The sequence below is a fragment of the Mesocricetus auratus genome, unplaced genomic scaffold (assembly GCF_017639785.1).
Source record: "Mesocricetus auratus isolate SY011 unplaced genomic scaffold, BCM_Maur_2.0 Super-Scaffold_100031, whole genome shotgun sequence".
NCBI lineage: Eukaryota > Metazoa > Chordata > Mammalia > Rodentia > Cricetidae > Mesocricetus > Mesocricetus auratus.
The window spans coordinates 3,578,230-3,595,391 of record NW_024429212.1 but is presented as its reverse complement, the minus strand read 5'-3'; the positions used below and the strand labels follow the sequence as shown (position 1 = coordinate 3,595,391).

General features: G+C 42.1%; 1 protein-coding gene across 1 annotated transcript in view; it reads right to left on the bottom strand.

The window, feature by feature from the left end:
* Csmd1 (CUB and Sushi multiple domains 1) overlaps positions 1-17,162 on the bottom strand; it is a 1,489,308-nt gene that overhangs the window by 240,787 nt on the left and 1,231,359 nt on the right. The window contains exons 21-23 of the mRNA XM_005082604.4: positions 16,331-16,519; positions 10,308-10,477; positions 5,032-5,188 (exon numbers count right to left, since the gene is read on the bottom strand). Coding sequence (XP_005082661.1) covers positions 5,032-5,188; positions 10,308-10,477; positions 16,331-16,519 — 516 coding nt within the window. The remainder of the gene's footprint in view (positions 1-5,031; positions 5,189-10,307; positions 10,478-16,330; positions 16,520-17,162) is intronic.

Sequence of the window (17,162 nt, the reverse complement as noted above, 5' to 3'; positions counted from 1 at the left end):
AACAGTATGCCTCTGGTATGAGTCAGTAGTTTTTCCTGTAGTTTTACATTCATATGTGACCCTTACCTATGAAGATTTATTGTAGAACCAAACGCTTAGGTTTATTAGGATACTAGCAAATTCCTCCTGGGCCTGGGGATTTTCCTTAATGATAATAACATTGTTTAGATATTAAACATCCAGAAGGACAGGCATGTTGAAATTTTAATCTGCAATGTGGCAGTGTTCCAGGCTTTGGGATGTGACTCGATAATGAAGGATCCCACCCAAGGCTGGATTCATCCATTCATGGATTCATGGTTTAGTGGGTTGCAGTGGAAACTCCAGGAGAGAAGACTTTGCTTGGAGCTGCAGATGCATCCTCTTGGGGGGAAATATCCCATCCTTGACCTGCTGCTCAATGCTGCAGGCACCAGGAAGAGAGTTATCATCTACCACATGCTTCTGCCATGATCCACTCCCTCCCCACAGATCTGTAAGCAACCGGGAAAACTGATCAGGGACTAAAACCATGAATTTTTAACTGTTGTCTTCATGTGCTTTATCACAGCCATGCAAAGCTGACCAGCACAGATAAGGCACAGAGAGAATGGCAGTGCAGGCTCTTGGTGAACAGCAACCACTCTTCTGATGTTAGTACCAGGTCTAACATCAATGACACAGAGTGAATATTCCCTACACCAGATATGGGAAAGACAAACCCAAGGCCTTAAGTTCATGCTGCAATGATTCAAGACTGATCCCAACTGCTATGAAAACCCTCTGTGTGGGTCCTCTCTGAGTGCACACTGTAGGCATGGAAAGGGTAAGTGCCTAATTACCAGTTGTTTTCTGTCATCAAACAACAATGTCCCTTTGGGTGTACAGTTCAAATTTGTGGCAATGTTCTAATGTTCTCTCTCTTGGGACATCTCTACAAGGCTATGGGAAGGCAATTAGGATGGGTTAGTTCTTATATGCTTTATCTCTGTGTACATGAGGATGTCTCCCCAGCTTCTGATGCTTGTAACTGCTTATATTTACCAAGCTCCATTGTTTATGTAATGTAATGACAGTATGCCAAAAACTACATGTAAATAAAAAGCTGAGAATCCCCCCCTTTGAGGAATCTACAATCCATCTAATGACTTGAATCCTGCTCTATGACACCACAGTAAGCCTGGAGTTCAATTGGTGCATCTATAATCCATTTAATATATAAAATATAGTACACACACACACACACACACACACACAAAGATAAACTGAATGTTTAAGGCCAGTTGTAATATTGACTTCATATTTTACACATGCAAGCAATCTAATCATCTACTCGGCCAGCATCGTTCAGAAGATCAGAGAGGCAGCCTGTGCTAGTTGTGATATGAAAAGCCAGGCACCTTCTGTGACATGAGAGCTAGTGGTTAAACAGGGATAACAGACCCCAAATAACCAGGCAAATGAAATAATGGCAGTTTCATAAAAGAACATACAGATAAGCACAATAAAGGATGACCGCAATCTAAGACAAGGACACAAGGAGCAATTTTAGGGACCAGAAGGATAGACAACATCCATGGAGAGAAAGCAGGCCCTTGGATGGATACAGTGTGGACCAATGACTGTCCTCATTTCCCTCTTCCCAACTAAACAGTGACCTGAATCCTGGGATCATCTGGGGTCCAGCTTGTAATTCAGTCATACCCAGAAACACTCAGTACCATTGTGGTAAGGATGCTCTCAGGCAGCCCTTTCCTGAAACATGTTGTCACCATATCTACAAACCATGCTCTAAGGTGTCCTGTGAGACAACAAGAGACCCTGTCCTGAAGAACTTCTCCTTTAACTCTGAGGTGACTGTCACAATCATCTCTCTGTGTTTATGTGTTCCTGAAAGCTTTTAACTCAAACACTTCTCTATAACATTTTGGAAGCGTCCAAGATTGCGGGCTACCCACAATCCTACTGCCTGTCCCTTTGAAACAGGAAATGGTAAACCAAAACATGTAACAACATTATAGTGCCATGCCAAGGAAAGCACGTGGCTTTCAAAGGCTTCTCAGGGTCCTTCTGTGGAATCAGACATCTGGTTCTGTCAGAGTATCCCAAAACAGCATCACCTCCTGCTGTGACTTAATATACTGGGAGGATGCCAATTTCCTAATTTAAGATAACTAATGGAGCCAGGCCATGGACTAGAATCCCCAGGTCCACATCAATAAATCACCTTCTTGCTACAGGAAGAGCAGCCTTGACATCCACACCATAATGAGGATATACCTAGGGAAGTGTGGAATCAGGGAGGAAGCTGGTTCAATAAAGTCCACACTGAAGGGAAGCTGGCCTAGTTACTATACCACCATGACAACGTGTGTGCTCACAATGACTTTGAACTGCAGTATCCTCTGGCTCAGGGCTCTCTACACAGACACATGTCTGGTAGTCCCTACAAAGCTCCTGTCTGGAACGTATACCTGCCCTTTCTGCTCTCCTTCTGCCTTTGAGTACAGCGACGTGATCAAGGAGATCCCTTGACAGGGGAGGTATAAAAATACAGTTCAACTGCTTAACTCACATGTACTGATGTCTAAGTACTGATACTCAGGGTGATTGCTTATGAGTGTGAATCCAGCAGGCTGACTTCATTTAATCTCAGCATCTCTGTGCTTCTGTTCTAAGTTGAGATTTGAGGTACCACCACACAATTCCTTGTGAGAAACTTCAGAAAATACCTCAAGATCTGGATAAATGTTCCAATTTAATAAAAAAAATAGTGATTTAGCACAACTTGAGACCCACAAGAAAAGCTGCATAAATCTGTCCTCAACATGCAAATACTCTGTGCCTATTTCTAAATACTTCCTTGTGTTTAGTGACCTCTGTGTTCACTGTCTGGTGATTGGTGTAATCCACCCATGTGTGTACATTAATGGATCCAAGAACCTGTACATCCTGATGTTTCCTCAAGTGATGCAAACTCAGCAAGAAGTGATTACAGGTCTCTTGAAAGTAGTTCTGATCACCTGTGATACTTGCTTCAGGAATGAAAATTTGTTTTGGGTATTGGGTTGCATTGTCTGAGTTTAGGATTTCTTAAATCCAATTATGTGCTTAAATCTAGGGTTTGATGTGAAATCAGTACTTTTCATTGGACAGTCATTGTCACCATCCTATCTACATTGCCACTACATTTCCCATGTGACAGCAGGCATAATAAAAGTCAGACTGGATGCCTTTCCTAGGAGAGTTTTGGGAGACAATGTGGGAGTATAGCTACCTGTAGGCTAAGAGCAGTGTAGTTCACAGAAGAATGCCCTTTGGTAAAGAAGCATGATGGGAGATGTGACTGATGAGAAAAGGTACTCAAAAGGTGCTCATTGGCAAGAGAACTAAATGGCTACCTAGCCAAGGGTGGGCATGTTGCATCGTACGTATTACTCTCAGAACACTACTGAAAGATTTTCCTGCAAGTTTTCCACAGTCAGCCTATGCTCCTCCAAGATGAGTAACTAGCAAGTGTGGATGTAGACACCCAGTATGGAAAGAAAAGCCATCACATTTGATGGAAAGGGGTCACTTAAGCAAGTACCCCACCTGTATGGACATCCACATCCAAGGGAGCTTTGCAAGGACTCCCATGGAATGTTCTGACATGGAGATTTTTAGAGGGGATTCACCTAAGGAGATTTATAATCACAATTAAACCCTCTGATGTCCACTGTGACTTACTACATGCGTGAATTAGATAATAACCCTTTCTGTTTACCACGTCATTTCAACATCATTATCTGCAAACAGGAAACAGTGGCTTTTTCATACAACTGGGAACCAACTCTACTTTTGTCCAGTGCTCTTCAGTTCTTCCATGGTGATGTCATCTACAGAGGAGGGCTTATGATGGATCATCTTCCTGTCAGATATCCACACTAGCTCACGATAGCAGGTGTGGGATGGACTTTCGAGGTCCTTCATGATGCTTATCCTCCTAACAGGCATCAGCTCTGACAAGACCTCAGGGAATATGAAATTTCAAACCTCTAAGGCCCCACAGTCAATACCACAAAGCCCCCAACCATCAGATCAATGGAAAACGGGGTTGCCTTAGATACGTTCAACTTCTTAGATGATCAGCTTCCTTTACTGATACAAAGCAGCAGGTACCCTTGTCCTTACCAGTGACTACAGCCCCTCACATGCATTTGCATATATGCTCATATAGATAGGTGTGAATGATTAGGCACATATGTGAACATACACAGTGTGTTGCAGAGATGATCCTACAGTTAAGTGTGCACACTGCTTACACAAAGAACGTGGGTTCAGTTCCCAGAACCCATATCAGCAGACTCAAAACTGCCTGTAACTTTGGTTCCAGGGACTCCAACACCCCCTGGCTTCTGTAGGCACTTGCACTCACATGGTGTACATACACTCACATAGGCATGCACACATACATATATAAATAAACATTTAAAAAGATAACCTGTATATAGATATGTATATATACTATATATCAGTCATTCAAACATTATTAATTATATCAAATATTCTCTCTAAATATTTCATATGCCCAGTTGTTATATATTAGTATATGTGTTTGTATTTGTATATAAATATGTATATATATATACATGTATACATATATACACCATAATCAGTCCTTCAAAGAGAACTGGTAATTATGTCAAACAATTTCTCTAAATCTTTCGCATGCATGTTCATCAGGTTTTGACTATGTTCACTTTACAAATATCTGTATTTTTATACCCAGTTTGTCTCTAAATGTCACAAGATGTTTCCTTTCCAGGACAAGCTGTTTTATTCTTAAAGTAGGATGCCTTCTATATAGATCAATGTAAATGTATGGCCTCTATTAAAATGCCCAAGTTACTGCCTCATGAACAATGGAGATAATTAAAATTTCAAGTCAGTGCACAGTGTAGAGACAGCAGAGAAATCCATCACATAAACTCACTGTGAGGCTAAGTAATAGGTGTGCCTTAACCAAACAGTCAACTTAATAATATGTGTGGTCGGCCATGGGTTACTCACTGGTGTAGGTGAGCTGGAAGCCTTGGGCAGTGTCAGACCCGTTGGTGTTGAACTCCAGCCTCAGGTGGTTGGAGGTGCTGTTTAGCACCAGTCCCATCAATTCGCTTTTTGTGAAGACTCCAAGTGACCGTGAGGAACTGTCCTTCCCATCGAAAACCTAGTAAAAAGATACAGAGTGAGTCCCAGGTTTTGTTAAGCTGTGTTGGTAGGTGGCAGTTTTAACAAGCCATTCCAAACTTTCAGGAATATTCCGAACTTCAAATACAGATGGACGGAGGAGCTAAATAATCCATTTTCTTTCAATTCTACTTTTACCATTAACATCACAGACAAAAGATTCCTGGTCCCATTCTTGTTCACACCATTTCCCATTCATTGCTTTGAAGACCAATTCTCATCTTTTTAAAAAATTAAATGTCTGTGCATCCCAGGTTCTGGTACCCACTGTTCCATCCTTCTTATCTCCTGTTCATAGGGTTTTGCTGCGCAGACATTGGGAGCAGTATCCACCACGGCACCAGCATCTTACGCTCCTCTCCCCTCCGTCTGATGCACTGGATCATGGCAGTGTTGAAACTATCACCGTTGGTAAGTCTGGCATGTGGAGTACCGTGGGAAGAGGGCCCTATCACACAACAGCAGAGCCTTTGATGAAATCCTGTGAATGTGATACTGTTTCTGAGTGGCATGAAGTTGGGAGATGGAATCTCTATGAGGAGAAAGGGATCCCAGAGCTTGGCTCAGAACAGATATTTGAGGTGAGGGAGCAGAACAGAGGTTTAGGGTAAAGAGTCCATTCTCACCTCTGAAGACCCAACTCCATACCACAGATGAGTACTTTATCAGACTACTACAGAGCTTGTGACACATTCTCCCAGCATTCTTTCTGCTGACACTCTAACTCTATCTTGGACATTTAGTCACACCGAGTGTGGCAGCCTTTCCTTTTCCAGTGCTGGTGGTGTGCTGATTGGGGAATGGTGTCCTTTGCCTCCCTCACCAAGAGATGAAAATCTTGTGAATAAAGGTTTCATGGAAAGAAGACTGAAAATGCACTAGTTTCTCTAGAGGAAAATTCAACTTTTCTTAAAGAACCTAGATATGCTTCTTTTAATGTATGGTCTAGTCCCACTATTGTCCCTTCTCACAGAATTTTCTTTCTGCCAGTATGCTATCTAGAGCAGTGGTTCTCAGCCTTCCTGATGCTGTGACCCTTTAATATAGTTCCTCATGTCCTGGTGACCCCCAACCATAAGATTTTTTCATTTCTACTTCATGCCTGTAATTTCTCTATTGTTATGTCTCTTAAAGCAAATATCTGATAGTTAGGCAGGATATCTGATATACAACCCATAAGGGGGTTTAGACCTATAGGTTGAGAACCCGTGATCCAGATGTTTGATTAGGTCCATTTCCCCAACCAATTGTAGAATTAAAAAGCAGGAAAGATCTCAGATGCAGCAGACAGCAGTAGGTTATAGACTTTATTAAAAGTGAAGAAGCACACACACACACACACACACGAAGAAGGAGGGGCAGAGACAAAGACACAGAGAAAGAGAGATGCAGACAGAGACGCACAAAGAGATAGACAGACTCCCCACAAAATAGAAATAAAATCCAGAAATCAAAATTCACTTTCCTTCAGAGAGTTATGGATTAAATGTTTCTGGTGGTTTGGTATAGGTCTTCTCCCTTGTCCCTTATTTGGGGTTTGTCAGTTTAGACAAAGAAATGGGAGTTGGGAGGCCCACAGCTTCAAAAACACATTCCTGGGTCAATTCTTAAACATATCTGAGCAGCTATAACAGGTCAGCTGGAAGAGGTGCATTGCCATGACTCTGTCCTAGTCAGAAGGATGAGGAAGGAGGTAGAAGTCTGTCATCCTTATTATTTGTCTGAAGGCCCTCTCTCTATCTGTCTGCTTGCCAAGGATCTGTCTGATTCCTAGTCCTTCATAGACAACCCGCTCCCACAATGCATAAACCATCTGTGCTCAGCAGGCTGATCTCACTTACATGCACTCATAAAAGGAAAATGCATTCAGAAAAATAATTGAGTTATTATTTTATTTCACTGCAATTAAACATGCCAATACTTGAATTGTAGAATAAAATACCATTGCCTTACTGAAAGACTATTTTCATAGGCCATTGTTCTAAGAACAAACATTACTTCAAAATGTGACTTCAGTCAGATGTCAGAAGAGTTCTGACACTCAAAATAACAATAGTTTTATGTTCAAGATAAAATGTCCAGGCCCCTCTGGAAGCCCCTGGGTCCTTCCAGGTACCAGGCCATTCTCTATCTTATGGGCATGCGTGCAGAAGTGTGAGGACGGGAAATAAGTCACCACAGATGTGCCCATTGCTCAGTATTGAACCTCTGCCCACACAGAACAGGATGGAGCTGTTGGCTAAACTCGCAGTGGTTCCATTGGCAGTAACTCACTCACAGTGGAACGGTTTAGACAGGAAGCTATTGAGGAGAGTCCTTAAAAATTGTGCTAGAGATGCTGAAGTGTAGCTCTTCACAGTTGATGACTTTTGATGGGAGTACAGTAGGTAAAAACTAAGTTATCTTTAAGAAGCAGGCCTTTGGGAGTTTGGCCATGCTCCAATGAGTATCTCAGCTACACAAGTTGGACTTGGTGTATCTGTCACTTTTTCTTTTTGGCAGGGGAGATCACAAAGAGAGTGGACCTGGGAGGAATGGGAAGTGAGTGTGTGACTGAAAAGCATTGTATAAAATTCCCAAATAATGAATAAAAAGTATTACATTATAAAATGAATAGAAAGCTTGTGTAATTGTCACCATTACCAGGACATCAAATCTTCCAACCATGTTCATGTCACTGGAGTTTAAGCTCTGTGCCAAGCTGTGAGCACCCTTGAATGAGCTCTCAGAGAATGAGTGTGCTGTGACCCACAATTAGTTCCCAGGCTGTTTGATTGCAGAGTGAAAATGGGCTCAGGGTTGCCTTCACTCACAAAATATAAAAAGGGTAGGCTATGTTATTTTTAGGGTATCCTTGGACAGCGCCCCTCAACTGCCAGCAACAGACTTGAGAGAGTCTGTGTGGTGGTCATGAGAAGCAGCCTGGGGTCTTCTGTTCTACACTCTATGACAAGGATCTATGCCAAAACTTCCTCCCGCCTCCTACCCCAGCTTGGCATTTAATTGGTTCTTAGGTCCAGAGGGATATGCCTCCATAGGTCACAACACATTACGTGACATCTAGAGTCACAGCTGAATGTTCTCAAGAAGTCTCTGCTGGCTTCCAGAGCTGAACCCTCGAGATCTTTTCAGGGCATAATAACTGGGGTCTTTCCTCTGTTCCCATCGTGTGTGCCTACGAGTATGCACATAAAACTAAAGTCCTTGTTGCTGGGCCACAGTGGTGTAAAGGATGAGTGTGTGCAGTCTGTGTGCCTAATAAGATGATTTGACTCAAAACAGAAATATGAAGTATTTATTATAAAACTCAAGTCTGAGAAAAACACATTGGCATTTTAAATATTGGGCAGTTTCCCTGTAATCAAATGAGGTAAGAAAAATTCTTTCCTTCTTTTTAAAACTGTTTTACTTTTTTGTTTATAATCAACAAGTTTCCAAATGGGAACTATTACCTTCCTCATGCTCCAATAATGTCTATCAGCAGGTATTTCATTCTGAGTTTCTAATCACCCCCATCCCAACCCACCCCACACAGAACACATTTAAGTTTTACCTAAAAGTTTATCTAAAAGGCATACTGACTTCTAAATTTGAGGTTATCAAGAATCTAGAAACTTCCTACTTGCACCTTCACTCCTGCTTTAGTGAGACTGCTTCTTTCCTGGCTTAATTATAGCCCTTCATGCTGTCAGCATGAGACCGTGAAAGTCTATTGAAATGAGAGAATAACCAGGGAAAAAAGTGACACTGTTAAATTACGGCATTGGAAAAATAGCCCACCTTGGGCACGGGAGGAAGTAAGGCCAGTTAATATTTAGGAGTCTCTGACCCCCACACCACACTCCTTGTGAGATTGAGTGGAGGCACAGAGGGGTGCATCTGGCCCCAGGTGAAGGAATGCCAGCAGGGAGGTGGCCACTATTCCGTCTGAAGTGATTCTTTCAGTCCTCTCATCGCTTAACGGGATTTGCAGCCACGGCATCTGAGAGCTGCCCTTGCTGTCTTCCTGTAGCTGACTGGAACTTAGAAAAGCTGGAGCCTTACAGAGGACCTGAGGATATCAGCACAGTGTCCCATTGACACCAATTGGCCCCACAACCCGGAGAACTGCTCCCTTCTCTCTGGAAGGAGCAGGGAGTAAGCGCCACGGTTTATGTCCTTTTATCTTATAGCCTTCTTTTTCACTATCTTAGGGCTGAGTCTACCAATGTCTGCCCTTCCTTCCCTAGATCCGGAAAGGTCCTCAATTTCTTGAAACAGTTACAGAAGACAAGAGAGCTACTGGGGAAAAAAACCACATTAGCATTAAGGATGTTTCTATCAGAGCTGGGATCTGATGAGACCGGACCTGTTATCCCACAGTTCGGTGCTGAGACTCCAGTTCACCCAGTGCCTTGTCCATCTATGCACAAGGGATGGGCTCCTTTCATCACTGTCTGAGGTCCTTCCCAAGATAAGTGTGGTGACCACATCTGACAACTAAGAGTTACTATGGAAGAGACTGGATGGGGGATCTGTCAGTTCGAACAACTGTTATTGTACATTATACATAATAAGGAAACAACCAGAAGAGACAGTGTCATTGTATGCCCACCCATGAAAAAAGCAAGTATCAGATTAAATAATCTTTCCAAGATGCATAATTTAGTGGTGTTGGTCTATTTTCCCAGAGATGATTTCCAAATCTACACAGTGTGTTATCTTATAATCTCTGAGATGAATAGGATTAAATAATGTGTACATAAATGTATATCAATATGTCTATGTAAATTGGTTCATAGATGAATGGATTGTTCAATAAAATAAAGAAATTATATATATATATATATATATATATACATATATATATATGATACCTTGTTCCTAGATAGGCAGAGGGTAGATAACAGAAGACAGATAAATACAGATAAACACAGACATATAGATAGAAGATACAGACATATAGTAGATAGACAGATGGTAGATAGATTATAGACATAGATACAAATACACAGACAGGTAAATAGATCAAATAATGCTATCAGATAACAGATGTCCGTAGCTTGATGATGGACCCCCTAGGATGGAAAGCCTCAGTTTCAGACTACAAAGTGTTTTACCTTTAGAGTATCTCCTTCGAAGAGCTGAAAGGCCCGGGCTCTGAGATGGATCCCCTTGCCGGCTTCTGTTTCTATTTTATAGATACACTCATGGTTATTATCGTAATTGGATGGGAAATTTGGAGACAGTAATGTTCCTTCATTTCCTTTGACACTTGCTCCACATTCAGCTAAAATAAACGGGACATTAAAAAGAGGATTCAAAAGTGGAATTATTGATTAAAGTAGATTAAAGTCTCCCACGGAATGACTACCCCGCCTCTATCAATGTACCCCTGCTTTCCAAGGCTATTCTCAAAAGTAGATTAGTGACAGGCTCTCGGAGCTCTACAACTCGACAGGAAATACATCCTATTTGTATAATTTTCAGGTTTTTCTTATTTACGTTAACCACATGATTCCTACTGCACAGAACCTGCACACTGTTGAGGATAAAATCAACACTCTCCGACTACCACAGTCACTTTGTAACTCCTCCCTCCTGACTCGTCCTTTACCCAGGCCAATTTATCTGTTTTACTCCTATACTGATGCAATGTTTTTTCTCTGCTTAGGTTGTGTAGCATCAACCAGGTTGTGTTAAAGAAGAATCCTTCAAAGGCAGACAAAGTCACCAACTAGTTTGGTCCCACAGCACAGAGCTGGACTTGCTCACGTTTCACCTGGGGAGAGAAGAGCTTTGGGTGAAGCTGACAGTAAAAGACACCCAACTTTCTAAGAAGCCTGAGTAAACCATGTGAGTATGTCTTCCCATCTATGGAAATGAAGAATTTCAGTCAAAAACTCCCTCTGCTCCAAAATGTTGAAGGTAAAATAATTACTAAAAAAAAAAAAAACAAGTGGCATACACCACTACCACCACCATTATCTCAGCCACTGCCACCACTGCCATCACCACCACAGCCATCATCATCATCATCATCATCATCATCATCATCATCATCATGTCTGCATGGGTAGTGGTCTGGGGAGACCAGGCCTCTGTGACATCAACTGCCTGGAGCTTGATTTGAAGTGGTTTGTTTTCCTTGTTTTAGTCATGATGAAACAGGATTTCCCTGGCCTCCACGCCCTTCACACCATCAAGTTTTAAAGAGAATTTTGTTTGCTTGTCCTGTTCAGTTTTGCTTTTCTCCTCCATGATGAACTGGCCAGGTAGAGAATTTATATAGGCTCAACAGTAACAACCTTAGGTAGGTGCAGTCCATCATGCTAAGGTTAGACTGTGTCCTGCTTCAGACAGCCTGTTTGAAAATTAAGCCCATTCAGTCTGCAAAGATGAACAGAACAAATAAAAATGGAAATATGCCCAGGAGCAAGAGAGGTTCCCTGAGCCCTAGTGCTTCATCCCAGAGGTTAAATCACTACAGAAAACAAAGTGCCCACATTTAATAAGCAGGTGCTCCAATTTGCCCTCTGTAGAGGAATTTTCCACCCTCCCTCCCTCTCTGCCTGGCCCCACTCTCCTGGGCATTTGTGGACTTCAGATCCACAGCTGACACTGATTGGACTTAGGCAGCACCTACTACCCTGACCTGTGGGGTCTACCCAGAATGCACCAGAAACATGGAAAGGATAAAGATCTCTGTCATTCACATGGAGTATTTACAGCTAATACCCAAACAAAATGGAGAATTCAGCTTATTGAAATGAATCACAGACAGTCCTTGAAATCTTTTGCAACAATTAAATTCAAAGTTTGGTCCCTTGTTATATTGCCAATTTCAGTTGCATTTCTCTCAACATAAATGAAAACTAATTATTTTTCTTTTTCCATGATAATGGTAAACAAAGTAGATGAAAGATAAACAGTAAAACAACAACAAAAGCAAGGTGCTCAGAAAATTGCAAAGTTAACTGATCCAAATGTTGAAAATTCTTTGAACTTTGTCCAAGGGGATTCACCGTGTCTCTTCATCATCACAAACATTAAATGTTTTCCTTTTTAAGTCTTTGAAAATCCTCTCAATAGCTCATTTAATATTCCTCTAAAGTGCTGGGATATCATATCACTTTCTTCTTTACAGAGGATCCAATAAAACAGTAGTGAAAAAACATTGAATTCTTTTTGAGAGTCTTAGAATTAAATGAATTAAAATAAAGTTAGCTGTGATTTGAGGGGAATCATTTGACTCTGACATTCACTCTTCTATGCAGTGGTGCCCAACTGTGAAGTCAACTGTCTTCCTACTCTAAGAGCTGCCGCGGAGCGGACTATGACCTACAAGGTCAAGCAACAGATCCTACAGATGCATACTGCTCAGACGCAGGCTGGAAAACTGACACCCAAGCACTAGCCACGTACAATCTATATGGATTAAGAGATGTTCACTCATGGGAAGGTTAGTTTGCTGGTGATGCTGATTTCTATGTATTTGGTTATATGAACCATAACCTTTTAATATGCCCGTGTGATGCTTAAACTGGAGGCAGGCTTAAGCTGCCTCAGAGACCTGCATAACACTGAGGCCATGAGGTCAGAGAGGTTTGGGGATGTAATGACTGGAAGAAGTTCTATATATGTGCCCTCAGCTATTATGGCTTTGTGCAAATAATGGAAGGACCTCTGAGACTGTTGTGAAATGGACAAAACTACTAATTCGTTTTCACTTACATAGACACACACTTTGAAACAGAGGAATAGAGAACAGAAGAAAACAGGACATAAAATAGAAGCAACAATACCTACTTTCCCATTATGTAAAGCAAGCTTAGCTTGACATTCAATAAGCTCCTTACTTGTGCAAATAACAGAGGAACCCCTCGTCATTGAATGTAAGTCCTATATTGACTCAATAATCTAGAAATGGCATAAAATGGGACTATTTAATCAATTTGTTATACTGAACCCATTTCCCTATTAATGCTATCATTGGATATACCATTAAGAATAGACAGAAATACAAAATTCGCTATGAATTTTCCTATAAAATTATGAGTTATGTGTCTGGAAAGACAGCTCAGAAATTAAGAATACTTGCCACTCTTGGAGAGTTCCCAAAACCCACATTGAGTGACTCAAAACTGCAATTAATTTCAGCTCAGGGGAAGCTGTCACACTCTTCTGGCCTCCAAAGACACCTGACTATATATGTTCATATACATATAGACACAAATAAATAAAAATAATCAAGACAAGCCTTTTAAAATCTGTAAACAAACACTTAAAGAAATATAAAGGAACTAAAGAGTTGGGGGTGACGATGATGATATCACAATAGAATGTCAAATGATTTGACACTAAATTTAGGGCTAGAAGAAAAGAACAGTGAGTCAAAATCCAGGCAGAATACTTTGCCTGCCTGATTATGTCTTTCTAAAGTATTTGCAACCACTGGACACTGGAGACCCTTTTCTGAGTTTTTGTATCCTTATAAAGGACCATTTATCCAGAAAGTATTGTTGGATTTTTTTATTATAACATACACCTCAAAGTTCATTCATTTTAAATATTCCTTTATCATATCCTGTATAATACATATTTTCTGAAATCACTAGGTTGGATTGTAACTTTGGGTCAAGGACAAATCGGTTGTATATTCATAACGTGAATGAAAGAAAGAGAGAATGCTCCTGGATCAAAGGTTCTAGGACCAGCAAGGATTTAAGGAGGTCTGTTCTATCCATCTGACAGTTGGTTCTTAGGGTTTCAGAGAAGGCACTCTGTGTCCAAGGGGTTATAATGAATCCGAGCAGATCCTGACCCATGCCAGCAGCTGAAGAGGATCTGAAAGTCAATCGTGTGTATGTGTGTGTGTGTGTGTGTGTGAGAGTGTGTGTGTGTGTGAGAGAGAGAGAGAGAGAGAGAGAGAGAGAGAGAGAGAGAGAGAGAGAGAGACCTCAGAGGTAGCCAGGATGTGTTCAAAAACACGGGAGGAACCAATTTGACAGGGTGGGGCATGTCCCCTCCATTGGAATGCAGAGGGCAGGTAAGGGTGAGGACAGAATCCTGATGATGCACAGTGCTCAGTCTATCCAAAGTCTTTCTTGGTTCAGGTATTGAATGAAAGCAGAACAAGGCTGGGTGGGTCTACATGGCCATCACCGGGGGAAGGTTCCTTTTCAGTAAAATGGGAAGAGACTTAGCAGATTTCTAAAGAGAGGGGTGTATGCCAGTTTCCCAGAGTGGATGATTCCTTTCAGAACCAAAATTCCAGGGGTGGCCAGAGGGGACCCAGGACCTTGAGTGCAGAGATTGTAGAGTTCCCAGAGGCAGCGCTCACTCCTGAGATGCATAGCTTATGGGATCATAGGAACGAGCAGCCATTAAATGTGGGTAACTGCAGACACAGAGGTGCTGCCTGCTGTGCCTCCCACCCACTGGATTCAGCGTAGTCTGTGACCCCTTATCAGAAGTGTCTTGCAACCTGTTGTTCTAGAAAGAAATGCAGAAGTAGCAAGCAGAGTGCAAACGGCTGAATAGAGTAGAGGCCCAGGCAAGGCCTCTGCAGGTTCTTCCCAGGGCCATCAGTTGGTAAGAGCCAATGGCATGTGCTGCTTGGCAATCTACAAGCTATGGGATTTCCTGATGCAATTCTGCCTCAGTTGTCCTACCTTTAAGATAGAGCCAGTATTGCAATGCTTATTTCATAAACAAGCCACTAACTAAATACATCAACATAGGCAAGGCTCACGGTACCCTCCAGGCAGAGCTCAGTGAATTATTTCACGTTTAAGGCAGTGCAAAATGCTGATGACCAAGAAAAACAGGGTTGTAATGATGAATGGAAGTAAACCAGCATTATAATTGACTGTCACGATCTCTAGACTAATTGTTTGATTTTATTCAGGTGGGTTTTTCCCAAAACTCACACTGTAACTGTTAAAATATTTAAGCATGGAGAGAATTCATCTCAGGGAACTCTGGGACATCTCTCAACATCAACAGAACAATGTCCAGAGAATCTTTGAAACTTGAGTGAGGTTTTCAACATGGGATGAAAGTGGGGCAGATGGGAAGAGGAGGGAAACACTTTCGATGCTGACAACTTTCTCTACAGTTGAGCCTTGACTCAATGGCTCATGAGAAGCCAAAGGCCAGCACTGACTGTTACTCAATAACATCCCTAGATCCTCTCTAGAGTAGAAGAGACTCAGAGCTAATGTGGCCATATACTGCTATCCTCATTCAGTTTCTCTCATGGAGCTCACACCTGTTACACTGTTTTGGGACCTGTGGGTTTTAAAAGACCCTTTGTTCCACGTCGGTGAACCTGGAAATCTTGGGGGCAAGCATGGCTAAGCTCTTACATGATTATTTCTTTAATAGGGTGTCTGGCTGTTTAAAGAACTGGTCCTGAGCATACCTCTTCTGAGTGTCGTGGCTCAGAAACAGGTGCCAGACTGTGTCTCAGGAATAATGGTGAGGTCTTCTGGTGTCACAGAAGTCTTGGGCTGAAGCCAGAGTGGCAATGGTGTCTCTACTCTTCCAGTCAATGCCCAAAAGGAGTACAGTACCATTGTTCTGAACTACTGCACTGATGTCAGCTTGGCCTGAGAACCTCCTTGCAAAAAACACAAACACAGGCCTACACCACACTGCACAGCAAAAACTACCATCTGCCTTTTCACAGATGACTAAAGCAAACTCTCATCCCAAACAGTGGGGATGACTCTTTGCTGGGATGCACAATAAACACACAACCAGAGACAACACAGGCACTCTTCTGAGCTGCCATTTGCCATCACCAGGAGTATGGATCTCAGCGACAGCAGAATTTGTCCTACTATACTGTGTTTTCCAGTATCTCCCCTTTCCCCATTTTTAAGCTCATTAGTGTTGTTGTTGTTGTTGCTACACGTATGTTCTTCTCTTCATAGAGACCCTGAGCACATGCTCTGGTCATCCTGTTCCACTCACAGAGATACAGTTTATAGATGAGATACATCAGGCTCCAAAAGTGACGTACCTTCCCACAACCCAGGATATGCCAGTTCTAACCTCTCTCTTCCTGGCCAGCCCCCTCTCTGTTTCCTGACCCACTGCCCATGGATGAATGAAATGAAAGCGTGTGGCCACCTACCCACACACCTTGGCAGAGGTGCACTCCACACTCGGCGTCCCCCACCCAGGCAGGTTAGCTTGGTTGCACCTTCTAAGCGGTATCCCTGGAAGCAGGTGAAAGCCAGAGTGTCACCCACACCAAACTGGAACCCAATTCTGCGGCTGAAGGCAGGGACTCCAGGGTCATCACAGGGCTCCAGGTCATATTCTGGAAACAAAAAAGATAGGGTGGATAGCAAGCTTTCTCATTAGACTTTAATTGGACCACCAACCCCCAAATAATGACCCTAGACTTATTATGAAAGCTTGGCCTTAGTTTATGCTTGTTTTCAGCCTGCTCTTATATAACTTAATCAGTTTCTATTAATCTATGTTTTGTTACTTGTCTCTTCATCTCTTCTCCATTCTGTATGTCCAACTTGCTCTGCATCTCACTGGCAAACTCCACTCCACCACATTCTAACTCTAACTTCCTATCTCTTCCCGGAAATCCCACTTAACCACTCCTGCCTAGCTCTTCATGAAATCAATCAGAATAAAACAGTAACACATTTTCACACAGTGTGATCAAATACCTTACAATACTAGTGAGGGGGTGGTGCCTGGGAATCAAGAAAATTTATTTCCCAAGGATTAGGAAAGGAGGACACTGAATGAGATCTCTCTTTATTCTCCTCTTTCTTCTCCCCCAACCCTCTATCCTTTGGCACATGAATTCCTATCCTCTGTCCCATAGATCCCAGCATCAATCTCAGTAGTTTACAATATAAACATATACATGTACTAAGGTAAAATGGGATGAATCATTCTTCCTATCCCTTTGAGATGATGAAGTTGATTTTCTGGTATTC